The sequence below is a fragment of the Gaeumannomyces tritici genome, assembly GCF_000145635.1.
Source record: "Gaeumannomyces tritici R3-111a-1 unplaced genomic scaffold supercont2.2, whole genome shotgun sequence".
Lineage (NCBI taxonomy): Eukaryota > Fungi > Ascomycota > Sordariomycetes > Magnaporthales > Magnaporthaceae > Gaeumannomyces > Gaeumannomyces tritici.
In genome coordinates, this window is record NW_008804546.1 from 469,429 (window position 1) to 494,619 (window position 25,191).

The 25,191-nt window shown below is 58.9% G+C and overlaps 14 protein-coding genes across 14 annotated transcripts; 10 read left to right on the forward strand and 4 right to left on the reverse strand.

Moving 5' to 3' along the window:
* Nucleotides 1-1,051: 1,051 nt before the first annotated feature.
* GGTG_02702 (hypothetical protein) lies at nt 1,052-1,638 on the forward strand (the record flags this gene model as incomplete). Its single annotated transcript, XM_009220477.1, has 2 exons — nt 1,052-1,219; nt 1,483-1,638. The coding sequence occupies 2 exons, from the start codon at nt 1,052-1,054 to the stop codon at nt 1,636-1,638; spliced, it is 324 nt and encodes a 107-aa protein (XP_009218741.1).
* A 1,089-nt stretch (nt 1,639-2,727) lies between these two features.
* On the forward strand, nt 2,728-3,325 carry GGTG_02703 (hypothetical protein). The gene has a single exon (XM_009220478.1). It carries the CDS (start codon nt 3,021-3,023, stop codon nt 3,261-3,263), a length of 243 nt encoding a protein of 80 aa, XP_009218742.1. The 5' UTR covers nt 2,728-3,020; the 3' UTR covers nt 3,264-3,325.
* Nucleotides 3,326-3,515: 190 nt separating this feature from the next.
* On the forward strand, nt 3,516-4,643 carry GGTG_02704 (MAS3 protein; the record flags this gene model as incomplete). The annotated part of the gene is made up of 2 exons (XM_009220479.1): nt 3,516-3,590; nt 3,692-4,643. The coding sequence occupies 2 exons, from the start codon at nt 3,516-3,518 to the stop codon at nt 4,247-4,249; spliced, it is 633 nt and encodes a 210-aa protein (XP_009218743.1). The 3' UTR covers nt 4,250-4,643.
* A 483-nt stretch (nt 4,644-5,126) lies between these two features.
* GGTG_02705 (U3 small nucleolar ribonucleoprotein imp3) lies at nt 5,127-5,746 on the reverse strand (the record flags this gene model as incomplete). Its single annotated transcript, XM_009220480.1, has 2 exons — nt 5,127-5,646; nt 5,715-5,746. The coding sequence occupies 2 exons, from the start codon at nt 5,744-5,746 to the stop codon at nt 5,127-5,129; spliced, it is 552 nt and encodes a 183-aa protein (XP_009218744.1).
* Nucleotides 5,747-6,297: 551 nt separating this feature from the next.
* Nucleotides 6,298-7,283, forward strand: GGTG_02706 (hypothetical protein; the record flags this gene model as incomplete). The annotated part of the gene is made up of 2 exons (XM_009220481.1): nt 6,298-6,834; nt 7,182-7,283. The coding sequence occupies 2 exons, from the start codon at nt 6,298-6,300 to the stop codon at nt 7,281-7,283; spliced, it is 639 nt and encodes a 212-aa protein (XP_009218745.1).
* GGTG_02707 (complex I intermediate-associated protein 84) lies at nt 6,840-10,134 on the reverse strand. The gene is made up of 2 exons (XM_009220482.1): nt 7,601-10,134; nt 6,840-7,495 (listed from the first exon to the last, which is right to left on the reverse strand). The coding sequence occupies exons 1-2, from the start codon at nt 9,880-9,882 to the stop codon at nt 7,318-7,320; spliced, it is 2,460 nt and encodes an 819-aa protein (XP_009218746.1). The 5' UTR covers nt 9,883-10,134; the 3' UTR covers nt 6,840-7,317.
* Nucleotides 10,135-10,307: 173 nt separating this feature from the next.
* On the forward strand, nt 10,308-11,328 carry GGTG_02708 (hypothetical protein). The gene is made up of 2 exons (XM_009220483.1): nt 10,308-10,761; nt 10,848-11,328. The coding sequence occupies exon 1, from the start codon at nt 10,426-10,428 to the stop codon at nt 10,690-10,692; it is 267 nt and encodes an 88-aa protein (XP_009218747.1). The 5' UTR covers nt 10,308-10,425; the 3' UTR covers nt 10,693-10,761; nt 10,848-11,328.
* Nucleotides 11,329-11,779: 451 nt separating this feature from the next.
* GGTG_02709 (hypothetical protein) lies at nt 11,780-13,237 on the forward strand. The gene is made up of 2 exons (XM_009220484.1): nt 11,780-12,667; nt 12,826-13,237. The coding sequence occupies exons 1-2, from the start codon at nt 11,857-11,859 to the stop codon at nt 12,993-12,995; spliced, it is 981 nt and encodes a 326-aa protein (XP_009218748.1). The 5' UTR covers nt 11,780-11,856; the 3' UTR covers nt 12,996-13,237.
* Nucleotides 13,238-13,438: 201 nt separating this feature from the next.
* On the reverse strand, nt 13,439-15,557 carry GGTG_02710 (hypothetical protein; the record flags this gene model as incomplete). Its single annotated transcript, XM_009220485.1, has 7 exons — nt 13,439-13,810; nt 13,876-14,049; nt 14,145-14,224; nt 14,303-14,345; nt 14,407-14,949; nt 15,016-15,200; nt 15,289-15,557. 7 exons carry the CDS (start codon nt 15,555-15,557, stop codon nt 13,539-13,541), a joined length of 1,566 nt encoding a protein of 521 aa, XP_009218749.1. The 3' UTR covers nt 13,439-13,538.
* A 1,158-nt stretch (nt 15,558-16,715) lies between these two features.
* Nucleotides 16,716-17,557, forward strand: GGTG_02711 (hypothetical protein; the record flags this gene model as incomplete). The annotated part of the gene is made up of 3 exons (XM_009220486.1): nt 16,716-16,764; nt 17,136-17,341; nt 17,468-17,557. The coding sequence occupies 3 exons, from the start codon at nt 16,716-16,718 to the stop codon at nt 17,555-17,557; spliced, it is 345 nt and encodes a 114-aa protein (XP_009218750.1).
* A 530-nt stretch (nt 17,558-18,087) lies between these two features.
* Nucleotides 18,088-18,712, forward strand: GGTG_02712 (hypothetical protein; the record flags this gene model as incomplete). The annotated part of the gene is made up of 3 exons (XM_009220487.1): nt 18,088-18,148; nt 18,509-18,603; nt 18,665-18,712. The coding sequence occupies 3 exons, from the start codon at nt 18,088-18,090 to the stop codon at nt 18,710-18,712; spliced, it is 204 nt and encodes a 67-aa protein (XP_009218751.1).
* Nucleotides 18,713-19,120: 408 nt separating this feature from the next.
* On the forward strand, nt 19,121-20,372 carry GGTG_02713 (voltage-gated potassium channel subunit beta-2; the record flags this gene model as incomplete). The annotated part of the gene is made up of 3 exons (XM_009220488.1): nt 19,121-19,238; nt 19,357-19,511; nt 19,605-20,372. 3 exons carry the CDS (start codon nt 19,121-19,123, stop codon nt 20,370-20,372), a joined length of 1,041 nt encoding a protein of 346 aa, XP_009218752.1.
* Nucleotides 20,373-21,216: 844 nt separating this feature from the next.
* Nucleotides 21,217-22,500, forward strand: GGTG_02714 (dihydroceramide delta(4)-desaturase; the record flags this gene model as incomplete). Its single annotated transcript, XM_009220489.1, has 2 exons — nt 21,217-21,693; nt 21,802-22,500. The coding sequence occupies 2 exons, from the start codon at nt 21,217-21,219 to the stop codon at nt 22,498-22,500; spliced, it is 1,176 nt and encodes a 391-aa protein (XP_009218753.1).
* A 148-nt stretch (nt 22,501-22,648) lies between these two features.
* On the reverse strand, nt 22,649-25,186 carry GGTG_02715 (hypothetical protein). Its single transcript, XM_009220490.1, has 7 exons — nt 24,768-25,186; nt 24,620-24,690; nt 24,520-24,542; nt 24,368-24,426; nt 24,161-24,276; nt 23,953-24,075; nt 22,649-23,895 (listed from the first exon to the last, which is right to left on the reverse strand). The coding sequence occupies exons 1-7, from the start codon at nt 24,805-24,807 to the stop codon at nt 23,452-23,454; spliced, it is 876 nt and encodes a 291-aa protein (XP_009218754.1). The 5' UTR covers nt 24,808-25,186; the 3' UTR covers nt 22,649-23,451.
* Between the last annotated feature and the right edge of the window lie 5 nt (nt 25,187-25,191).

Genomic DNA, 25,191 nt, shown 5'->3' on the forward strand with positions numbered 1-25,191 from the left:
AGTATGCTATCGGGGATATCGTCTGTTCGAGAACGAGCGCTTGATCTTGAAGATGTAAGAGGAGACAAAGGGCAGAGACCCCGTCTGAGGGAGGTGAATGCTATCCAGTGTTATCAAAGCCGGCCTCTGCGGATCGAACAGCCTGCTGCCGGTGTATATCAACAAGTCGGCAACTTGGACCCAGGGTCAGCGCCTACTGTCGCTTTCGGCTACACGCCGTGACTGGCTCAAGCAACGGCCTCGTCTCAAGCGCCGTGTCTGATGGTAATACCCGGGGGGCACGACGTTGGCAGCACCCAGCAGGAGGGTTCGCGAAGCGAAGGGGCGGGAGTTCAAATGAACGGTTGACAGCCCTCGTACTCGAGATCAATCGGCTGATGTGTCCAGCTATTGGCCAGCAACTGGATCAAGACTGTTTTGGGAGCGACAGTTCAGAGGACGTAGGTATGACTATTTAGGAAGAGAAGCAAACTTGGCGGTTCTATGGCAGGTACCTACCCACTCGGGTACTTTGAACATGTATCCTGCCTCGGCAACTTTTGCTAAGCGACTGCGACGCCGTCCCTGTCCTCCCACCACCAGTACCGGTGGCTGAAGAGACAAGGCTTGGACATGGACATGGGCTAGAAGGAGGTCGGCACTTTTTTGGCAATTTCTGGCGCCCACCTGTAGCGACAGGCCGTGTCAAGAATTGTTGGGGGACGGCGCCAAGCAAGCTCCCGTGTATGCTCCACTCGTGAACACCCGACCCCACGCACTGTTCAAGGGGAGGGGTGCTTGAGCCGAGGCTCAAAGCTCGAACCCCTCTCGAGCTGTTGCCGTCGATTCGGTTAGAGAGCGATGCGATAGGGCCCAAGCTTTTTCGGGTATCTGGGCATTGGCCACAGTGACCGTTGGCTTTCTTGGCACCCTCGGTCCAGCATCCATGAACCCATCAGCCATTAACGTTAGAGCGGGTCAACGTCCCGCGCTTCCCGGCTACCGGGTGACGAGGGCCAGGCGTACCAGGGGCAGCAAACTCTACTAACACAGTACATGTTTTGTAGGGACGATGCGACGCGGGGCCAGCTCCGTGATTGCCCTCTGCTCCAGCCTTGTCTTCCCCGCCTCCCTGTCCGCCGACTTCAATGTTGGTCTCCTGACAGGGGATCGTCGGGAAATCGGGTCGGGGTACAAAACGCCGACGCCGCCTCCTGCGGGAGCGCGGAGAATCCATCCAGTTTGCCGATAATGAGCAGAGGGGCTACGGCTAGCGGCGTTTGGCGGAGCCGAGCGCGGCGAATAGAAAGCCACGGAAATGTCTCGGGCAGCCTATCTTTGTCTTTGTGCGCCTCAAGATCGTGCAACAGGACACGGCTGAGGCCCCCGTCGACAGTAGTACCTACGGAGTCACGTGTGGGTGGACGGGAACCTTCCTTTAATATTCTCCGCGGCACACGACCACAAGCTCCCGCCCTTGCCCTCCTGACTGTGTCGCCACAGACAAACTCGCGTGCCCGAACGGCGGCGACTACCGACGCGAGCCAATATCCCGACCGCCACCTTGTCTCTTCGCTGGAACCGGACGGCAGAAGCGGAGGGCAAGCGAGGGCTGGTGACACAGCCGCCGTCCAATCGAGCACCTTTTTTCTCGCCTGATCTTGGTGCCACACGTCGACGTCCCTAGCGACACGTCAGGTAGACGTGCGTCAGCGGCGAGAGACCCTGGCCGATGTTTGTTCCCTTCCGTCATGTCCGTTGTCGGGGCCTTGGGCAAGCACCCTCTCGTCCGGTCTCTTCCTCCGCCTCTTTCTTCTCTTCTCCAAGGACCAAAAGTCTTGATGTCCAAGGCAGGGAGCCAGAGTCAGCACCTGCATATATGCCCCTATCTTTAGCTACGCGGTCGGACACCACCTGATACTGCAGCTTCGGAGGAAGAGACGACGACAACTCTGAGTGTTCTTTGGAGGTGGCGAGCCAGCGACTGCTGCTCGACAGACATCCTTGACTTGCCCCTGACTTGATATTCCCCAAACACGTCTGTCCTCCTCCAGCCATCTGATCCCGCTGAGACGACAAGTGCCTCTTCATGACATGGGCTCGCCCGTTTGTGTCGTGCCGTCTCGCTCAGGGAGCCGACGCCGTGCTCCCTCGCTCCATCTTCCATATCCTTCTCCGTTCCTGACTTGAGTCTTTGAAAAAGCTCGTCGCTTGACAGGTTTGGTGACGCAATCTTGATTTTGCATACGACCGGGCGGCCCCAAATCAGGAGTGCTCGAAGCGCGGTCAGAATGGAGCCGTTGGCGTGTTGGTTGCCGGCCGTGCTTGCAACCACACAGACTGACTGCAAGCTCTATTCTTGCTTCTCGGCTGCCGGGAGTATGCATAAATTGCCTGGCATGCGATTTCTTTGTTGAGGTAGAGCCGTGACGGTATGCAGTTCTATGAGTGTGCTGCTGCTTGCTCGGCCCCTGCACGTGCCGCCAGCGAAGGAACCTCAAAAGTATCGACAGCCCTGGCACTTGCCGCGCTCCCTCAGCTTACATGCATGCTTCTGCTTCATCCTATGTGCTCACGACTTTTCTTCGCCCTCCCTAGGATTCGGGGACAGGCTTTGGGCTCAACCTAAAGTCGGAGCCTTCTCGAGTCGAGGGCTCTGGGTACGGACATGGGAGGGCCCGGCGCGAGCCTGCCGCACGCAGTCGCCTCCTGCCTCTCACGGCGGAGGCACAGACACTCGCTCTCGCTTGCACTGATATCGGCACATGTCTCTCAACATGGATGTACCAGGCACAGGACAGATGGCCGTCGACGACTTGTTTCCCAATACAACCCGGTTGTTTGGTTCCGCAAACATACCCACCAATCGCGTTGGCTGCTTCCTTTGTCCCAGCCCATGCTCCAAACAAGGGCGCACCACGGGTCCCTTGGATGTTTCCGCTGTCACTCGACCGACTGGCAGGCATCCTTGACTAAGCCTTTGTACCGTTGGTAGTCTATCAGCTGTTGTGCGATCTCATGAGCCGTTTGGCCATGGATGGATGTCCGCCAACGGCGAACTTTGCAGACGGACAGATCCCCGGGGCGCTGGGCTTCTCTGCGTCGACTGGCCGCTCTCATCAATGGCATCCCTGGCGCCTCGGCCGATTTCTTGCCACTTGGTCGGATCACGAGGATCTGTTCCTCGGAAGCTTGCATTGCTACATGCAGGTGCGGGTTTGGACGCATCTACGACTGGTGTCTCGGTGCAGGCACATGCAGGCAGAGCCGGTCCCATGTCGTGACGTCTCTACAGGGAAGCGCAACTCCGGAAAGGGCCGCATCAGGCTCTATAAAGGCGGCGGGAGATTCCCATGGGACAGCGTCTATCTCCCTCTTGCTCATCAGAATCACAGCATCATCTTTACAATTTCCTCTTTTGTTACCATCTTTTTCTTTAATTCTCGTACAAACAATTATCCCACAGACTTGGGTTCCTCAGCAGACACGACTGTGCTTTTATCCCTTCCTCCTCCTCCACCCACACATACAGAAAAATGAGGTACTCCAGCGCAGCCCTCGCCGCGGCCTTCGCCGCCACCAACGTGCTCGGCCACGGCGTGGTGACCGAGGTGCAGGGCGCCAACGGCGTCAACCTCCCGGGCCTGTCGCTCATCGACGGCACGCCACCAACCTCGCCCGCTGCGCCGCCGCCTAGATCGAGGCCCGCTAGCTCTTCGGCCTTGGTGGAGGCGGGGGCGCTGGCGCCGGCAAGGCCTCGGCGGGAGTCGCCACGCCCAAGGGCACCAATGAGACGGCCGTCCTGGCTACAACGGGCATGGGCGCCGCGCAGGGCCTGCCCACCTCGTCCGACGACGGCTCCATCAAGGTGGTGTTCCACCAGGTCAACCAGGACGGCGCCGGCCCGCTGACGGCCGACATCGACGCCACGTCGGGCGGCACCGAGGCCTCGGCCTTCCAAAAGGCCGAGATCAGCCAGAACGTCCCGGGGCTCGGCATCGCCGGCCTCTCGGGGGCCCAGACCATGGACTTCCCCGTCGAGGTCAAGATGCCGGCCGGCATGACGTGCCAGGGCCAGGTGGCCGGCGCCTCAAACGTCTGCATCGCCCGCCTCCGCAACGCCGCCGTCACGGGCCCCTTTGGCGGCTCCGTCGCCTTCACCCAGTCGCCCGCCGCCAAGAAGCGCGCCATCGAGTACAACCTGTGTAAGCGCATGCTGTCGCGCCGCTTCGCCGCCGCCGCCGCCCAGGAAGACGAGGATGACGAGTAGAGCCTATGTCATTGCACCTTCCCTATTCCATGAAGAGCCCAAGGGCAGGCCCCTGGAGGGACGAGGGGGCCGCATCCCAGCGTTTCTTTGCTCACTGCGTAAAATTGTAATGTTTGGTGTCTCATTTCCTTCTTTCCTTTCTCCTGTCCATACTATTTTAAACGCATACCCTAAACAACCCACACCCACACTCCCTCACAAGCATGTTGTTTCTTTTCTTGTCAACTCAACTGCCCCGGGGGCGGCAGCGCCTTCTAGCAGGACCGGACCCAAAGGGACAGCCATTGTACATAGCTTGGGAGTAGTTGAAATGAATGATAATGTAACTTTCGTTAAAAACCGATCTTTGCAGCTCTCTGGAGACCTCATAGAGGAGCAAATCGTGTCCGCATGGGGCCTTGGGCTGTTTCCAAGAGCTCCATGTCCTCTCCACTCCCTTCGCCCCCATGATGGCCGACGCTGTTGCAAGCTTCGTGCATGGTCGGCCCGAGCTGCAGCTCCTTGCCGCAGCAGCCCGACTCGCTGGATGCAGCCCTTGTTTCAGGGATTCCGAAGTGACGGAGCCGTCCGCTGTAGCGTTCTGCTGCGCACGTTCCGAGATGGAAGAACACACCGAGTAAGTCCGATATGTCATCCCAACCCTGATTTGGTTCGAAACGCCAGCCGACCAGCCAACATCCTGTCGTTTCAAGAGCTGCTGCGTCTTGGAGAAGCGGCTGGTGGTTTGGTGAATGGTCCCTTCTTTTTTAGGAAGCCACTAATATGCCGTCTTGAAAAGACCAGCACGGTTATGGGTGATTTTGTGTGCGTCGTGTGACGATAGTGGCGCAAAATCCCCACTAAATAATCAAGAGAAAAAAACCGCTCACAACCGCAATCACAAAAGCTCAAAATCGTCCAGCTTGTCCTTGTACTTCATAATGTTCCTCTTGACCTTGCTGCCGGGCGCCCACGTGACAAAGTCCTCCATGGACCGCGTCACCAGCATGGCCGGGTCCGTGACCACGTCGACGCCGACGCGCACGTGGCCCTGCTCGATGAACCTCGTCGCGGCCGACACGCTCTCGGCCATGTGCAGGCGCGTCATGACGACGGGCAGGCGGCGGCGCGCAAAGGCGCTGACGGTCGCGCCGTGCTCGACCGCCGACAGCTTGGACTGCGTCGACAGCACCCCGACGTCGTACAGCTTCTCGAGCAGGAGGGACTCGTGCTTGCGCCGCACGGCGCTGTCGGGCGGCAGCAGGCTCAGGCGGTGCGCCAGCTTGCGGAGCGAGCCGCACACGGCGTTGTAGGCGTGGTAGTCGGCCGGCTTCTGGATCATGTAGCGCCGGCACACGGCCGCGGCGCGATGGTCGTTGTCGCCCTTGTAGGTGATGAAGTCGACCTTTTTGAGCAGTCTGGAGGGGGGTTAGTTTTGTGCTGTCGTATGTTCATGACGGGGGTTCTTATATTGGATATTACTCACTTTTGCTCGTGATGTTTGAGTTGGCGCACCATCGTGGCAGCACAGGGGTTGATGCTTTCGGATCAAAGGGTTGTGGTGGTTGTTGGTCGAGCGAGGTGCTGGTCCCCGCATGAAGCTTCGCAGTCGTGCTCAATGCGATCACCGACAAAAAAAAGTTCCATGCCGCTGGAAAAGCTACCGAAGTGGGCCCAAGTCCGTCAAGCAGGGGGGCGGCCGCAATTCGGGATTACCTAAGCTCGGCAAAAAGCGTGGGATGTGTGGAGAGCTTCAAAGTCGTATTTTGGCCCGCGCGAAGACGGCAGGGCAGGTATTGGCTGAGGGGGACAGACATTGAGGGCCGGGACGCCCTTTTTTATGCCATCATCTACGGCGCTTTAAACCACCTCTTCCACGATGCCACCACCGAAGTTCTCCCTCCCGTCATCGCTGGCGAGCCACTGCCGGTCCCTGCTCTCGCGTCCGGCCGCCGCCAGCACCACCACCGCCGCCAGGTTCATATCGACGACGGCGCCAAAGCCCGTCCCCCCTAACAGTACGTCGCGGATACCCCCCTCCCAGCGGCGCACATCGCATCATGCAACCCATGCGCTCCCCCAGCACGCATCTCCACGCCGGTGTCCTAACCCCACCTCCTCTCAGCCCCCTTCTCCCCGGCCCAGTTCCTCGAGGGCCTCGACCGCCCCTCCCCTCCCCCTCGTCGCCAGGTCGCGGCGGCGGCGGCAGCGGCGGTGGCGGCGGCCTAAGGTCCAACGACGAATTCTGGTCCATGGGCGGCAACCGCGGCGGCTGGCGCGGCGGCGGCAACAAGCCCGAGCCCAGGCGCGAGCCGGCCGCCGCCGACCTGATCCGCATGCTCGCCGCGACGTCGTCGATGGGCAGCAGCCAGCAGCAGCAGGCGCAGCGCACGGCCCAGGCGAGGGCCGACGCCGCCGAGGCGCTGCGCGCCAGGGACCAGAACAACGCCTACGTGCGCCACATGCCCCGCCGCTGGGCCGCCGGCGAGGTCTACTCGCCGCACGACCTGTCGCCCGAGGAGGTCGGGCGCTACTTCAAGCGCGAGCTCAAGCCCCGCTTCGATGTCTTTGACGTGCTCGGCTTCAACCCGCTGGACAACTACGCAGTATGTTTTTTTTTTGTCTTTGTTCATGCCATCTTTGGTTGCTGCTATCCCCCACCCCCGTCATGCCTGTGGCAAGTTACTGAGACTACCGCCCACAGAACTTCTCCGTCATCTCCGAATACATAACGCCCATGGGCCGCATAAAGCACCGCGACGAGACAGGCCTTCGCCCCGTCAACCACAGGAAGATGGCCAAGGCCATAAGGAGGGCCATCGGTCTTGGCCTACACCCCAGTGTGCACAGGCACCCCGAAATCATCCATCGCCTGAGGAGGAATGTGCCGGCACGTAATAGCAGGTTTGATTGATCTCATACGAGACAAATGTACAGATATTTTATTTCGTAGATCCCACAAACACAGCAAAGCATGACCGTGCACACGTCCCAAGCCAAGGGCTATCAGCTTCGCATGGCTCTTTATGTGTGCAAATATCTCCAACGGCTCTGAGAACTCACGGTTAGGTTCCAGCCCCTAAACTAGCCTAGGGTTTGAGCTCGTCTCGTGGCTTCCGGAAATCGCTACGCTCCACAACAGAGTCTTTCGTTCGCGGAACTTCGGCATCCAGCTTTCCCCACAGCTCGGGGAACTCCTGTTTTGCCCACTCCTCAAAATTATTCTGAAGATCCTGGCTAGGGAGGGCATTGTAAGAGATGCGCAGCCTGTGTGGAAGAGGTAAGGAACGAATTAGTGTCAGCGTTCGCTTTCTTCCAAAATATGGCAATGCCGGGTGAGTAAAGGGGTGGTAAAAGAGAGAGGGTACTCACATCGAATGGTCTGGATAGTAGCCCACGGTGCTCCTCATATCCTTGAAGAGCTTCTTGACAGCATCGACGTCACCATTACCCGCAATGGCGCCGCAGTAGGCTCCAAAGACATAAGGGGGCACCTCGACCTCCATCCTCATCATCTTGGCCCAGACCTCGCCGGCGCGCTCGTCGCCGAACGGCAGCTTCTCGCACGCCCAGAAGAAGATGGCGAGACTGTCGTACGTGGGGCCGTCGGGCGAGCCCGAGATCTCGCGCCAGAACTCGAGGCTGGTCTCGGGGTCGCCGCAGCCCGTGTACGCCATCATGAGGCCGTTATACAGCTTCGTGTCCGGCTGCACCGTCGCGTCCATCTTGAGCATGTTGTGTACCATGCCCAGGCTCTCGCGGTCTGGGTGCCGGCCGAGCTGCTCGAGTGCGCGCGTGTACACGGCCGCGTCGGGTCGTATCGCGGGGTTTTCCTGCGCCCGCATGTGCCCAAACACGAGCACCGCCATGTCGGGACGCTTGCGCTTTCCGAAGAAGGCGTCCATGAGCTCCACGCGGCTCGCCCGGTTTGTATCCGGGAAGTACTCGCGGAGAAGCGTGTAGCTGTCCCATACACGAGCCGTGCTGTTGGCCTCATCAAGTGAGTACTTAACCAGAGCATCACGCACTACCGCTCGCTCCTCCAGGCTGTACTGCAGAGCGTGGAGCGAGAGAGTATCCATCAGCTCGTACAGCTGGTCCGTCCTCAGGAAATGGACACAAAGATCTGCCGTGGTCTCAGGTTCCAGCGTAACCTCAAACTCCTCGACCTGGCCCAGTACCGAAAGCAGCTTCTGACCCTGGGACAGGTCCACGCAGAGCGCCCGGATGTATTTATTCAGGATCAACGTGCTGTGTGCGTCAAAGAAGCTCGCCCCTCCCTGTCGTCTAGGCTCCTCGTCGGCGTCTTCCTGGCCATGATCGTGCTCACGTGGGAAAGCCACAAGAGCTTCCATGGCGCTGTGGGCTCCCACAAAATCGTTGGCCTCCAACCGGTACTCCAGCTGCAGTGCGCGCGAGCGGATATCCTGTGGGATGCCTCGTCTTACTGACCAAAGCCAGAACCTCTCGGCAAGCGCTGGGTTCTGCATCTCAATCGCAGTCTCGAGCAATTTGTTCAAGGTGTCTGTATCTGGATAATTGGCCGTAGTAGGTAAAAGGTTCACCGTTTGATCGATGCCATCGATGTCCTTGCCCAAGATGCTGACAGCCCACTGTAGAATGACATCCCAAGTGTGCCTCGGAGGCGGGATTTGGGGGTTGCCGCAGAGCTTGGTGAAGATGTCGTTCACACGCACTGTCGCCTCGGGGTGCCGCCTGGCAAATCTCAAAAGCTCCAAAAGCGTGGGCGCGAAGGGCTCGCATTTTGCCTTGTAGTACCACTCGAACACAGCGCTCGCATCCCCGCGCTTGGCGTAGAACGAGGTCATGATCTTCTGGCGTCGGCCTTCGTGGAAACCTTGTAAGTTCAACTCGGTGGCTTTTTGAACCAAGGTGGTTTCGTCATCCTGTTCCGCGAGACCTTCTAGTATCTCCATCCACAGCTTCTGGGTCTCTCTCTGTATTGCCATCCCGTCTGCGGTGGATGCCGAGAGCAGCTCCGAGGCCTCAGTGGCGGCGCCTTGCCTAGCGAGGGCCGAGATGTATCTCCGGTAGACGGTCCCGCCGATATTGTTTGCTGCTTGGCTGTCGAGCAGGCACTGGCACTTGTAAGCCAGCCTCGCGAGCTCCAAGTGGCTCTTGGAATCTCCCTTGGCAGGCTTTCTCCTTGCCACTTCTTGTATACGGTGGAAGTCCCTGACCTCTAGTGATAAGCCGAGCTTGAACTTGTATCCATCCCGCCCCTCATTATCTAGCTTCTCTGTCAGATAGACAAGGGTGCGGAGCGCGCAGAAAGCCTGGGTCGAGTTGATAGGGTCGCTGCGGAATTTGGCCACCTGGAAAAAGGAGCGCAGGGCTGCGACAAGCTTCTGCGCGGCGGGCGGGCGGATATTGTCGGTCTCGCTTGCGCTGTACATAAGAAGCTGGTCGTATCCGGGCAGGACGCGATGGTCCTTGACATCCCTGGCAGGCTTCTTGAATCCCCCAAAGAATGTCCTGCTGGGCGGCCTGCTTATACGCAGTGGTGTCGGACATGTGCGCAGTCGTTGGGCTCGCTCGCGGACCGCAAGGGCAGATATGGATATGTGCCTGACATGGAGCCCCGCGAGACACGGGCTCGCTCGGCAGACATGGCGAGCCAGGTGGGAGCGCATCGTGGGGAGCACTTGACGCTCTCAAGGGTGGCTGGACTGGCTTGTCGGAGCCATTGGGCGACGAGGGCGCACACAATGTGTAGTTGGGTTCGAAGACAGTCTCTACCTCGGCATCGTCGGGTATCTAGCCCTACAATGTGCCAGCTGCCGTCTCGGGGGTGAATTTTCTGACCAGATAAAAAAAGTAGTATCGTCAACCTCGACTTCGCGATAGCTTGGCCCAAGCTTCCTAATGGCCCGCGAAGCCCCACATCAAAACCGTCGCCGCTGCCATGCTTTGGCGGGGCGGGTTTTGCTCGACGCCGGCAGGTAGGCGGGGAACACGTGCGTCTTATCCGTGCCGGCTTATCGTCGCCATTGCCCCGCCGCCGCGCGGTCCGCCGCGCATAAAAGTGCCGCGCCTCACCGCCCAAATTTTCTGGAATGGAGGCATTACAGGCAGTGCCCGAATCACACCCCTGATCCCGCACCCTGGAACCGTCTGGGAATTACTGAAGCTTCGCCATATACCCTCGCAGACCACCTAATTCACGTCTTTGCACGATGGCGCAGGGAACCGTCAAGATTTCGACCAAGGCGGCTACCGCCAAGCCTCTGAAAAAGGGGGCTAGGGTCACCAAGCCCAAGAAGGCGAAGCCGACCAAGGCCGACAAGCTCGTCAAAAAGTACACCTCGGGCCTGGTCAACCAGACTGAGAAGCTGCTCGGCGAGCGCGCCGGCCATCTCGAGCTCATCGGCAAGGGCAGGAAGGGCAAGACCGCCGACGCCGGTGGAAAGAAGCAGACGGGCGGATCCAAGAAGTTTGGTTGATGCTGCCCAAACTCGCGCTCCTTGGCCGGCCACTCTGCCCTGGGCTGGTGCCGGTACCCCGACTGGTCTGTACGTACGCACAGCACGCTCACGCTACGGTTCGGAGCCACACTGGCCAGTATCGCCAATATATACTAATTTGCCTTTTGCTAAAGTAGGCACTTGACTCTGGGCCGCGCCGGCTACGACCTCCACTCTCCTTCTCGGCGATTGGCCTGGTCCCAGGGCTAACGGCCGCCCAACTATCCTCTCCGATATCTATCTACGGCGAGCCCTGTGGAGTTTGGCGGAGGCTCTGACTATTCTCGGGGTGATAGGAGGATTGTCACAGGCACATGAGTTTCATGGCGGGGGAGCCCGCCCCTGAGCTGGACAATCGATGTGCGCGCGAGGTCGCCGCTTTCTCCTGCTGGCTAGACAAGATACCACCCTCGGGGCACTGAGACGCGCATATGAATCTCGGCGCCTCAAGGATTCTCGAGGCTGGATTTTAGGAAATTTTCTACCGTCGAGCATAAAATACGCAGTCCTCCGTTTTCAGGTCTCTCCCCAAACCAACCGTCCACTATTTCTCAATCAGCCGGCAGCTCCTCGTGAGCAAAACATTCAGGGGCTCGCGTTTGTGCTGGTGCCCTAAGTTTCGAGCGGCAGGCCAGAGAAAGGAGAACCCTTCAGAGTGCTCCCGGTTGTTACCAAATGCCCCCCTCTCTCTCTCTAGAGGGCGCATTTGTAATCTGCGAGGATACAGAGCACACCCACATCGGCCTTTCCACTAGACTGTTGCGAAGGATCTGGTGTTGTGACGCGACTTCATCCGCCGTAATGTGATATGTTCTGCATGAAGCCCTACGCAATATGTAGGTGGACGCAGGCGACCATGCTCGACGGAAGAGAGGCAGAGGGAAGGGGGAGCAGCCCACGTGCCGTAGCCGTGCTTATCGGTTTATTGGTTCCACAGCTCGGAGCTCTTGCCTATAAAATCCCGCCCGCCCCCTCCTTTGCCCCTTGGAATGCTCCCACATTCCTCGCCCATACTTATTCCCCCTCCCATGCTCCAGCTTGGAGGCAGAACAATCAAACACCCCGTGTCCCTGGGGTGCGGAGCAAAACGCAATACAACACATACAAACGCACTCCTTTTCTAGGAGAGGAGCAAGCCCCGAAATGGAGGAGCCCTCACTCTTCACCATCGCCCAGACCCTGGCCTTCCCCTGGGTCTTCATGTTCTCGTCGCTCAGCTGCCTCCCCGGCACCGTCGCGCGGCTGGCGCGCGAGGGCACGCTGGCGGCCCACCTCCTCGGCCGCGCCGACCACGGCGCCACGCTGGCGTCGGCCTGGTTCTCCGACTTTTGGACGCGTTGCGCCGCGCCGGGCGTGCGCGCCAACGCCGGCCCCGGCGTCCTCTCGCTGCTGGCCGGCCGCGTGCGCGCGGGCGCCGTGGTCGACGACGACGACGATGATGACGACGCTGGCCAGGACGCTCCGCCGCCGCCGCCACCACCGCACCCGCCCATCTCCGGCACCGTGCTCGAGATCGGCCCGGGCAGCGGCATGTGGGCGTCGGCGCTGGCGCGGAGCGTCGTCGGCGGCACCCCCACCAGCGACGACGACAACAGCCTCCGCCGCCGCAGGACCACCACCACCACCGAGGCAGCAGCGCCGGGGGGCCCCGTCAAGCGGATCCTGGGCGTCGAGCCCAACGCGAGCGTGCACGCGGCGCTGCGGGCGGCGGCGAGCGAGGCCGGGCTGGACGGCGTGTACGAGGTGGTGCCGTGCGGTATCGAGCACCTCGCGGCCTCGGGCGCCGTGGCCGAGGGCGAGGTCGACTGCATCGTCTCGGTCCTCTGCCTCTGCAGCATCCCGGACCCGGAGCGGAACATCCGGGAGCTGTACCGCTACCTCAAGAAGGGAGGGAGGTGGTACGTCTACGAGCACGTGTGCCAGGCGCCCGGCACCGCCATGTACTGGTATCAAGGTATGTTGCTTTTTTTGGGCTGTCCCCGTGCTTGTTCTCCCCGGTGACGGACGTCTCACCTTCATCGTCTCCCCTCCTTTCCCTTCGTCCCGTGTTACGGATGTAGAGGGAGAGCTTCATGTGCTGACGCTCTTGTGTGTGCAACAACTTTCTGCTAGGCTTCGTGAACCTCTTTTGGCCACATTTTATCGGTGGCTGCCGTCTTCGTAATGAGACGGCCAAGTATCTGCGTTCGGCTGGCCCGTGGTCCGACTTTGATCTTGCACAGCCACCGAGAGAGCCCTGGTTTAATACCCTTCAACACGTGCTTGGAATCTTGACAAAATAGAGCCTTATGATCGAGCACTGCCTGGGACTTGGTAGTAGTACTGGGTGATAGCTGAAAATCAATGTCATTGCTGGTCAATGCAGAAAATATTCAAGAAACTGTAATGGAAAAACTTCGACATCACTTCGCCTTGGACCACGGGCTCCATGTTATTGAGTCTGAACCTCTTTTTATTGTGCCGTAGCACCTATCTAATGGACTTGGGCTATCTACCTTTTTGCTCAAACGAAATCCGTGGCCTCATACCACCGCTCAACGTTCGCCGAAAGTAGACCAACGGGGCGGCAGCGCCTGTCTCTGGAGAAGCAAAGCTTCCCAACAGTTGCTATCCTACCCCAAGATCCCAGCTACTAGTGAGTCACTCCTGAGCAAAGGTCATCCCATCCTTCAATCAACTCCAGATATCCCGAGCCCACTATCCTACAAGAAAGAGAAGGGCGATTGTCCAGCGATGAACGTATCTGCCTAACACAGTCCCTCCTAGAAAGCAGCCCAAGCGCTGGAGAGCGAGTGCTGAAGAGAGAGCTGTGGCTGGCTTTGCAGCTACCAGGCAGAGACGCCGCCGCCAGAGGTCTTCCAGGAGTCGGCATCGGCGCCCGGGGCTGCAGTGTTTCCAGCGCCCGTCTGCCAGTCATTGCTCTGTCCAGCGTTGCCAGTGTTCCAGTCGTTGTCACCACCAGCAGCACCATTGTCGAAACCATCAGCAGCACCATTGTCGAAGCCTCCCATGCCGGCATCATCGTCAACGTGCGGCTTGGTACACTTGGACTTGAAGTGGCCCATCTCCTGGCAGTTGCTGCACTTGACGCGAGAGACTGCACAAGTATGCGAGTTAGTGACCTGGACGGCAAACATAGCAATAGGACAGACGAAGCCTTACTATCCCGCGGCTTCGGGCACTCCTTGCTCACGTGGCCGAACTCGTCGCAGTTACGGCACTGGACATTGGCCATGTTCTTGGGCTCGGTGCAGTCCCGAGACATGTGGCCCTCCTGGCCACAGTTGCGGCATCCGTTGCCGCCGCCCTTCGGGCAGTCCTTGGCAAAGTGACCACCTGTCGCACAAACGTCAGCTTGCTACATTTCCCCCATATTCCAAGTGGCGATCAAGAGGTATGACCTCGTATCAGGGACGCGGGGTGGTACTTACACTCACCGCACTTGCGGCACTCCATGTCCGGCGGGCAGACACGCTCCTCCTCGCACTCCTTGGACGTGTGACCCGACTTGCTGTAATAGAGGGTCAGTAACAGGTAGGCACTCTTGGCGTTTTCTCGTGTTGCGAGATTTCATTGGAAGTTGACTTACCCGCAGTTCTTGCAGGCAAACTTGTCGACACGAGCTTGAGGGCCTGTAGAAGTTGCTTAGTATCCGATCTCCTGCTGGCTTTTTCACGTCGAGGGAAAACATACAGTCGCGGGAACGGTGTCCCGGCTCGTTGCAGTTGATGCACTCAATGACCAGCTGCTGTCGCTCAACTTTGTCCTGGGGACAGTCACGAGTCTCGTGTCCAAGCTCCTCACAGTTACGGCAACGAGGGAGATGGGAGTGGACCAGATCGCCAGCGTCCTCGAGCCGCTCAAGGTTGTCAGCAGTGTCCTTCGGCCAGAAGTCGCGCTCGCGGGGACGAGGGCACTTGTCGCTGAAGCGCAGCGAGATCGTGTGCTTCTTGTCCAAGTTTCCCTGAAGATCCATGTTGACCATGCCAACGGGAAGCTCCTTGGCCAAAGCGATGAAGTAGAGGCCAATGTTCTCCTTACGGAGGATCTGCTCCATGGCGACATAGTTGGTATCCGGATTGGCCTTGAGGTAGGCCTTGAGTCCCTCTTTGACAGAGAACATGTCGGAGTCGTCGACGGCCTCCCGGATCAGATCAAGAGCAGCAGACGCCTCCATGTCCGGGGCATCAGAGCGGTCAATGAATCGAGCAGCCTCGCACTCGGCAGCAGTGTGGCCTACACAGTAACGCTGTTAGACCGTCTGTGTTTCACGATCGAGGATAGACTTGAATGTTCACTCACCCGGCTCCTTGCAGTTGGGGCACGTCTTGCTGGGGCAGTCCTTGGACATATGGCCGTCCTCACCACACGAGCGGCACTGCATGGGAGGGCGGTCAGGGCAATCACGGCCGATGTGGCCCTCCTTGTTGCAGACGCGGCAAGTGCCATCGAAGACCCTCGGCTTGGTGCAGTCCGCCTTGTTGTGACTATATGGTGTGTTAGCATGGTGTTTACACTTGAATGAGAGGTCATGTTCACTGCCGCGGGATGATGACAGCTGCATTTCAGACGTACCCAGCCTCGCCGCAGTTGAAGCATTTGTCATCGTTGCCACCATTGCCGCCGTCGTCGGCAGCACCAAAGCCATTGCCACCGCCGGCATCGCCGGCACCGCCAGCATCGCCGCCGTCGTTCCACTGATTGTCGGCAGCAGCTCCACCAGCATTAGTGCTGTCATTCCACTCATTGCTAGCTCCGGCATTGCCCGAGCTGTTCCACTGGTCGCCACCAGTAGTCTGGGACTCCCAGGCCCCGCCACCGGAGCCGTTGTCCCAGGCAGCCATGTTGTTTAGCGGCGATAGATAGTCCGCGTAACCTAAACAAGTGTTAGCAGCAAGGACAGTTGATGTAGATACTGCCGGTCGTAGACAGAGAGCTTGGAGCGATGACCAAATTGGAGGAAGTGGGCAGCGGGAGTGGTGACAAAAGCATGGATAGGAGAGAGATCAAATGACGTAAAGAAATGGTGGGCAGGGCGGGTAGGATGGGCAGGCTGAGCCAGAGACTTCATGGAAGTGCCGAGGAGGTAGAACAGAGCACGATGGAGGTGGCTAGGGCCAAGAGATAGGTGGTACCAGCTTGGAAGACAAGGGTCTCTTCGTGATGGGAGGAGATGCTGTCGGCAGAGGGTTCGTAGGCGGAAGGATTGCAGAAGACGCCAACGAGGGAAGGCGCGGGGAGCTTACCAGCTTGGAGGAGAACACCGAGAGAGATGTTAGTAAACGACCTGGATGAGAAGACGAAGAGACCGTGACCCAGATGGAGATGTCGCTGCTACAACAAGATGGAAGTTCCAAGCTCTGTCGAGAAGAAACCAGGTACCAGGTAGTGATTGGTGGGCGGTCAGGAAGGAAAGAAGGAAGAAAAAACGAAAGTGGTGGGGAGGGGAGGACACCGGGGTTCCTGCGAGTTTAGGGTTTGTCCAAAGAGTTCCCAGGTCAACCCGAATTAGACTCTTTGTGATTCGCTACTCTTCAGCCCTATGCTGATCCTCTCGCCACCAAGAGACACGTGCCTGTTTTTTTCTAATATAAAAAGGCCAAATGGCGGATGCTTCGTTGTGGGCAAGTAGGTCGTTTGGTCAGCTGGCCGCCGTCCAGTCTTCCTAGGCGGTGGGGGCAAGGGCTAATATCGCGTAAGCCTCGCGGGCGCAAGCATGCTTGGTCCTGCCGTGGGGGGATGCCCTGGCAGGGATCATACGTCACTGAGCAGGTACGACGGACTACGGCTGCTGGAAGGCGTTCCCGACAGGCAGGCGGGCAATGCAGCTGCTTAGTCACTCTTGAGGAAGGAGCGGCCTACACGCCACTGCCATGGCAGCCAGCTAACAGGTGGTATTGGTACACAAGGCAGCTCCCTGGCCCATGGGCCACCTCCCAGCCTAGGAGGCACCTTAGGTACCAAGTTGTCTGTGGAGCCGGCAGCCCGAGAACGAGCCCGCGATGCCCCTCCATCGACCCTTAGATGAGCAGGCCTGGGGCATTTGCACAGGTATGACCAAGATGTCAGCCCTCTTCTACTTTCTTCTAGCTTAGCGTTGGAGCTCCTTGGCGTCCAGACTGATTCCTTCGATCCTCGAGCGTTTGTCGGCCTGGAGGCTTTGTGGGAGTGGAGGACACGGATATCCCGCAAGTTTTTGTGCTGCTGCCGCCAGGGCATGCGCGTGATCTTGGTGTTTGCTGTGTCTCTATTTGACGGCTCCTCTGCTGCCGCCTCCCGCACTTGCATATCACGAGGGGCCAGCCCAGCACCCTAGCCGGGGCAACAAAGAGATGTCCAGCAGCAAGCGCAAGTATATACGTGATGTGTCCCCTCTCCTCCTCGCTACTGTGTCTGCTCTATATAGGTACACTCACTTCTAGTCCAACTTCAGCGACCCGGAAACATCGAAGGCTTCGAGGAACAGATAACAACATATTGTGTAGGATACGGGCCATACCCTAAACGATCAGGGGCGTATGTTGGAGGTAGGGCCGGCCCAGAAGGTCGCCCAAAGATGAGGGGGAAATTGTTGTTGTTGTTGTTGTTGTTATGGCCATTATCTGGAGGAGGGCGCTCGTGCCTGGAGGTAGGTAGGCCGGTGCACGGTCCTACCTCACACAGCCTAGCATGCGTGCAGGGTTGCCGTACATACGCCCGAGGTCGAGATTATAGTATCAAACGCAGTAAGCACTATATGTATATACCGAAACAGAGACACAGCCCTGTACTTCTCGAGCACTGGAAGAGATCTTGCAGTAGAGGCGCAAGGGAATTTGTGGTACATCATGGGAAAGTCATATAAGTAAATAGATCGATATGCTCTTCCAAGAGCTTTGGCTGTCAGCACAGCCTAGAGGCACAGGTAGCAAGCAGTACAAGCCTTGTTTCTGTCTTGTCGACGGACCCTCAAGGCCGGCCATTTCATTGGATTCTGACGTCGTAGCTCCTACGAAAGCAGCCTGGAAAATCAAAGGTTGCTCCTCTCAGGACCAATGAACCCTTCACCTCGGATTTCAGAAGCCGGCGATGAGTGTTCGATCTTGTTATATCATGTTCCATCCATTTGGAGATAGTTCCCAGGGGCTAGCTGCAGCATATGGCAAGACTGGCCAGACTCAATAGTAACTATGGAATTCTAGCACATTCCAACACTGGACGTCTTGTACGCTATTCCCTTCAGCAGCACGCTTTTTGTATGCGGTGTAACAGCCCTAAAGCCTGCCTCGACATTCTCGGCGACGCATGGTATTCGCTGGAGCCAGAAACCGCCTGACACGCACTCGCGGCTTCTGGAAGCCCCATTCCATACACCGGCATGGCTGGCTGCATTATATGCTTCCGAGGTTGGGCTATGCTGGCGGTGGATCGACGGGGACGGAGAGCAAACTCAAAGGTGTGTCGACCCTTTCTGGTCTGGTTATTAGATATTAGGAGTACCAAGGGGATCTTGCTATGTGGCGCGGTGTCGAGCTCAAAGTCGAGCTCGCAGGCTGTCGTAGCTTCAAGCTCGTTCGAGTGCTCGACTAGCCCTAACACCTCAAATGGAGACAAGCTTACCTTTGCCGAGCGGCAATCCATGTCCCTGGCCATAAAAGGCAGGCGGGGTTCGTGTGGGATGGCACCCTCTTCTGATGGAAGTCGGGGCGTGGCTCAAGTCGGCATGTACAGGTTTACTGCGGAGGCAAGGAAACTGTACATGGCTCGACAGTAGGTGTTTGGGCGCTAATTAATCTAACGCACATCACCATTGCAGCTAAAGGAGCGGGAGCGGGAGGGCAGCTACACGGTGATGTCACCCCGCGGCGCGATTGGATGCCCCCTGTCGGCACAAGAGGTACGGGCGGCGGGGTAAGCTCTGGTTCCGATACCGCCGGAGCTTACCAAGCAATATGAACGAGCGCCAAGAAAGGAAGCCTCTCTGCCCGCGGCCGTGAAGGGGACGATAACAACCTCGTGAGGGGCAATAAATCACCTACGTGGATATCTCGTCTTGCTCGCGCAGCTGTGCCTAAAGAGGGGTGGGAAGCAGTAGCCGTGGCGTCGTGTAGAAGCTGCACGAGTAAAACAGCCTGCACGCCGGGCACGAAGAGCATAGTATGATGTAGATACTACGTACGTCCATATCGCGTGGATGGCGGGAGCGGGAGCGTTGCAGCCCGAAAAAAGCTGCAGCTGGGATGGGGCATCAGACGCTGGGTACAAGGCGGCCCTTAAATCCCGCGGGACCCCCAACTTTCACCAGGTATCCTCCCAGTCCTCTGACGCCTGAGAAATTTCCACATCTCACTCCCGACTGCTCAACACCAGCAGACCCCCCTCCCGAACCTCGCTCCAAGTTGTACCTACCAGCACCACAGTCGCCGCCATGGAGAAGCCCGAAGATCTTCCTAAGATGGAGTACCGTTTCCTGGGCCGGTCCGGTCTCAAGGTCTCGGCCATCTCGCTCGGCGGCTGGCTCACGTACGGCGGCCATGTCGACCGAGGTGCGCATCATATGCCCCGCCCCCTCCATCTCCCCGCGCGCCCAAAGCCCAGCAGCCAAAGAGCCCCTCTAGACAGAAACTGACAGGCTCGCAACCCTCGGCGATGGTCGAGGGACAGAGGGCACATTTGCGTGCATGAAGGCCGCCTACGACTGCGGCGTCAACTTCTTCGACTGCGCCGAAGCCTATGCGGCCGGCGAATCCGAGATTGTCATGGGCGAGGCCATCAAGAAGTACGGCTGGAAGCGCAACGACCTCGTCATCTCCACCAAGGTGAGGCCTATCCCCGATTCTCGATGGCCTGCCCGGCCTTGAGGGACTCTGGAGGACCACGTTGCTGATCTGGGACACCGCCCCCGTATCTAGATCTACTGGGGCTCGCACAACGGCGACAACCGGGCAAACAACGTGGGCCTGTCGCGCAAGCACATTGTCGAGGGCACCGAGGCGTCCCTGGAGCGTCTGCAGCTCAAGTACGTCGACCTACTATACGCGCACCGGCCGGACCGGCAGACGCCCATGGAGGAGACGGTGCGGGCGTTCAACCACATGATCGACCAGGGCAAGGCGCTGTACTGGGGCACGTCGGAGTGGAACGCCGACGAGATCGCACAGGCATGGCGCGTGGCCGACCGGCTCGGGCTAGTCGGCCCGCTCATGGAGCAGCCGTGCTACAACATGCTGGAGCGCGTCAAGGTCGAGCAGGAGTTTGCGCACCTGTACCGCGAGCTCGGGCTCGGCCTGACCGTCTTCTCGCCGCTCAAGCAGGGCATCCTGTCGGGCAAGTACAAGGACGGCATCCCCGACGACTCGCGCTTCGCCCAGCAGCAGGTCGAGTTCATCGCCGGCTACTGGAAACGCACCGGCAGGGAGGCGTGGGAGGACCAGATCGAGCGCGCAAACAGGCTCGCGCCCGTCGCCGAGAGGCTGGGCGTCAAGCAGAGCGCCCTGGCCCTCGCCTGGGTGCTCAAGAACCCCAACATCAGCTCCGCCATCACGGGCGCGAGCTCCCCGGCGCAGGTCTACGAGAACATCAAGGCCCTCGACGTCCTCGAGAAGCTCACCCCCGCCGTCATGGAGGAGATCGACTTTATCCTCGAGAACAAGCCCCCCGCGCCCATCGCGAGGTACTAGGCACAAGCATTTCCGAGGGGCTGGGATAGAGGTCTTCAAAAAGGGTGATACACTTGGCAGCAAGGCAAATATGTAACTCAAAAAGCATTGGCCGGGCTGGGAGGCTCAGAAGTACAAGGCGTGTGCGGATAAAAGGTGAAATCGAGTATAACCTATCGGCTAGCTTGTCATCGCTGTCCAATGAGCCATTGGCATCTCTGAAGGCCGCACTGCAGAGACAAACCCATGAAATTCAATGCCACAATGTCAATTGACGACGAGAACCCGCTCTCGACAACACAAAATCTCCCAGGGTACCCCAGAAACATTGAGAAACATGGATGGGTCGGCCGGGGCAGCCCAGACCTGTGGCGTGACCCCTCCCAATGGATTTTCGTGAAATCTCCATGTTGAAATCCCACCTGGGCCCCTGAGACCCCTGAAAAGGGGCGACCAACCAGATAGCTCGGCTGGCGGCAGGGGAGGGTCTTCCCCGCTAAAACAGTCGGCTCACCGCCCGATAAACAGCTGGGGATCGACTGATAGAATTGGAACGGGACAATTAATCGCCTGCTCCAAAGGCTGGGGGACGAGTCGCCTTCCCGCCGCCAACATTTTACGCCCTACCTTTTGCTTTGGGTGGTTTTTCCCGCCTTTGCCTGTCTCCTCTTCTCTTTTTTCTCGGATGAGGGCGTACTTTAGCAACACAATTGCTACTTGAACCGCCAGGCTGCCTCGTCAGTTTGGGCCGGTGATTCGGGTCTATTGCGCCTCCCCTTTTTTTTTTCTCTCCTCTCGTTATAAAGCCCCTGGTATTCCTGTCGCGCCCACAAAAATCCAGGTCACCACATCCGCCTCCTAAAACATGGCCCCCTCCTCCGTGACCGTGACGTCGGCCCCGGCCGCGTCCAAGCGGAAGAAGGCCAGCAACGGCGGCGCCAAAGCGGCGGGCGCCGAAGCGGACCCGGTCGAGTCGCAGGCCGAGTACAAGGACTTCTTCTGGACCTACACCGAGGAGCCGCACCGGACGCGGCGCCTGGCCATCATCAAGGCGCACCCCGAGGTCACCAAGCTGTGCGGGCCCGAGCCCCTCACCAAGTACGTGGTCGCGGGCGTGGTGGCGCTGCAGGTGTCGCTGGCGCTCTACCTGCGCGACGCCGACTTCTGGTCGCTCAAGTTCTGGGCCGTCGCATACGTCTTCGGCGCCACCGCCAACCAGAATCTGTTCCTGGCCATCCACGAGATCTCCCACAACCTGGCCTTCCGCTCGCCCATGGCGAACCGCCTGCTCGCCATCTTTGCGAACCTGCCCATCGGCGTCCCCTACAGCGCCTCTTTTAGGGTATGCAATATTCCATGTTCACTCCCGGGGGGCGCTTCTCGGCGCGGGGCTTGTCGGTCTGACGGGAGGGAGAGAGGTGATCAGAGCTAACGAACCCGCCTCTCGCAGCCATACCACCTGACCCACCACAAGTCCCTCGGCGTCGACGGCCTCGACACGGACCTGCCGACCGCCCTCGAGGCCGTCTTCTTCGACTCCATCCTCGGCAAGGCCTTCTTCTGCACCTTCCAGATCTTCTTCTACGCCCTGCGGCCCATGTTCATCTTCCGCGTGCCCTTCACGGGCATCACGCTGCTCAACCTGGCCGTCCAGCTGTCCTTCGACTACTGCCTTGTGCACTTCACGGGCTCGTGGCGGCCGCTCCTCTACCTTCTCCTGTCCTCGCACCTGGCCGGGTCCCTGCACCCGCTGGCCGGCCACTTCATCGCCGAGCACTACGTGTACGAGACGGTCGCGCCCGAGGCGCGCGACCCGGACCGCGCCATCCCCGTGCCCGAGACCTTCAGCTACTATGGGCCCCTCAACTTCCTGACGTACAACGTCGGCCTGCACAACGAGCACCACGACTTCCCCGCTGTGCCCTGGACCCGCCTGCATAAGCTCAACCGCATCGCGTCCGAGTTCTACGACGACCTCCCCCGCCACCGGAGCTGGACCTACGCCATCTGGCGCTTCATCTGGGACGACTCCATCGGCATGCGCTGCCGCGTCAAGCGCAAGGATGGCGGCCGCCTCGTCGGCGCCGCCGGCCAGAAGGGCAAGGTCGCCGCCGTGGCGGACTGGAAAGAGGATGAGCTGCAGTCGTGAGGCGCCCAAGTCTTTCCTCGCTCCTGTACTCTCCAGCGAAAGGATGTAATAGGGGATGGGGTGTGTCCAGAGGATGACATGGCGGCCGTGCTAGGTCCATTGCTCCTCCGGACGAACAAATCAACGGGATTAAGCGTAATAATATTGGGCATAGACAGGGGGGCAAAGTAGAATATGAATATAAAAGCAAATGTTTACCTATCTAGAGTGAGAAATGGTCAGGAGACACACCCAACGACCCTGTCATTACAGTGAACCGTCACCAATGTACCAGTTCTTCACTCCGGCTAAAGTTGAGAACCGGCGAATGAGCACCACGGATGAACACCAGATCTCACGATCCCTGAGTCCTGAAAAGGAGGACGAGCAAAGACAGAGGAAAATCTCTACGCGTGACGAATTACAAATGAAACGAGCTGCCTCTTCGAAAATACAGCATAAAATACAGGTATCTCCTCATCGCCCTTAGCATCACTGCTTAGGGGTTGATGATGAGAACAGTGGGGAAAAGTGAAGCGCAAGAAAAAGCTGCTGATAACACTCACTTTGGAACATGCCACTCCTTGGCATCCTCTGCTTCCTCCTCGTTATCCTCCTCCCCGCCTTGAATCCCCAAGTACATGGCTGCTGTAGACATGGTCGGGGCACGGGGCGCGCAGATCCTTTGGTCCAGTCCCGGTTCTCCACAGCCAATCTCCAGGGCCTTGGCTTTACCAACCGGGCGCTGGCGCGTGCGGAAACAGGAGCGGTCCCGTCCAGGAAAGCCTCTTCCTTTACCGACATGAGAAAAATGAAAATGAAAATCAAGGAGGGTTAGGGTATCGCCCAGGATGTATAAGGCTTGGGAATCAAGGAAACGGAATGTCGAGGCCCGGCGACTGGAAGTCACCACTAGTTCTGCGCTCGGTGGACGATGGCAAAGCCACCAGTTCGGACAAGCTCCTTCTAGGCCTAGAAGAAGAAGTAGGCCAACAGGAAACTCAGCAGGCATAGGGCGGCCACTACATGAACAGGTACGCCCTGGATGGTCTCTTGGCGGGCCGCCGGGTGGACCTGTGTGACTGGAGCCGGCGCCGACGGGGCGCTCTTGACGGCCGATGGAAGCTTGCGCTGCTTAAGTCCGCTGTCCTCAACCTTGGCAGCAACCGCGCTCTTAGCCTCGGCCACCTTCTCCTTCACCTGTTCGACTGGCTTGGAGTTGGACACCTGGGCCGTGGCCGCGCTCAGGGCGGAAGTAGCGTCGGTGACGGCAGTAGAGAGAGGAGACTCGTGGTAAAGCGTCTTCCTCTTGTCGGCGGACGGGCTCGGCTCGGGTTGCAGAGACTGCCTCGACGCCGGTGGGTGAGCGGCAGGGGATGAGTAGGACGGGGGAGCAACATCAGGCGTGGCGTCGCCCTGCGCATAAAAGTCAGCAGAGCACAACCAAAAGTGAGAATTACGGCCGGAACTCACTCCGCTTCCAGGAGACTTGCTCCTCGCCGGGGTGGTAGCCACCGCACCCGAACCATTATCGGCGGGCAGGAAGGAGACCCGTATTTTCCTCTCCTGGATCGAGCTCTTCGGGGCGGCGTCCCACTACAGCAACAGTTAGCCAGAGAAACAAACAGAAACGGGGTGGCGTCTGGACAGTGGCCGGGGAGCGCGAGGCTTGGAGACCTACAATCTCCGAAACGCTTGTGAATGCCTTGTCCGGGCTGATCTGCACGGCCTGAACCAAGAACTTGTCACGGCACTTCGCATCTGCCGGAGGATCCACCTTCATAGCCTGGAGGAGGACTGTTTGCCGTGTAAAGACGGGAGTTAGCCCCCGTTCAATCGCAAGTCGCCACGGAGCGGTGGCACCGGGCCTCCGATAGGGGCAACCCACCCTGGACTTGGACCTCCTGGTCCGGCTCGATCCGGCCTGAGTTGGGGCGGACGCAATATCTAGACGGGAGACAAGGCGTCAGTCACCGATCGGATCCCAGATACCTCGCGCAGGTGCTCGAATCGTCGGGCTTTGTGTGGGGGCGTGCGTACTGCTTCGGCGCCGTGGTTTTGACCTATCGAAACGGTTGGTCAGCCCACAGAAAGGTAAAGTCATGGTTGAGATGCGGCGGATTCAGGTGGCATTACACACCTTGAAGGCGACAGGGAGACTGTTGGGGTTCCGGATCCGGAGGACCTGGGCGACCTCGGAGGTGAAAGGCCCTTTAAACCAGCAGACAAGTTAGAAAGGGCGGATCGCGTTTGCGACGTAGAAGCGCACTACCAGCCGGAAGACATACGCTGGAAGCCGAGCTCCGAGGGATCAAGCTCGACAGACATGACGGCTGTGTTCTAGCGGAATCGAGACAATGGGTGGTGGCAGTGGTGTCGCGTTCGACAATCGGGCGTGGTCGCAGTGTGGCGAGCTTAGTAGCGTTGACGTGGTCGATTCGAAATCAGGACGGAACGGGTGGGCGACAGGCAAGAGGCGGCGCGGCCAGCGGAGTGAGGGAGGGACAAAGGGGACCAGGATAGATACAAGGAATAGCGGAAGCTGCAGAAGGAAGAAAAAGTTATACTCGGCTTGGGCAGTGGAGGATCAAAGGACTGCGTTTCCCATTGAGCAAGCAAACGTTGTTGCGTGGTTGATGTGCTCGTGGCCAACAGAGAGAGGGTCGCCAGGGATGACATAACACCTGGCAGACGAGCAGGGAATGATCCATT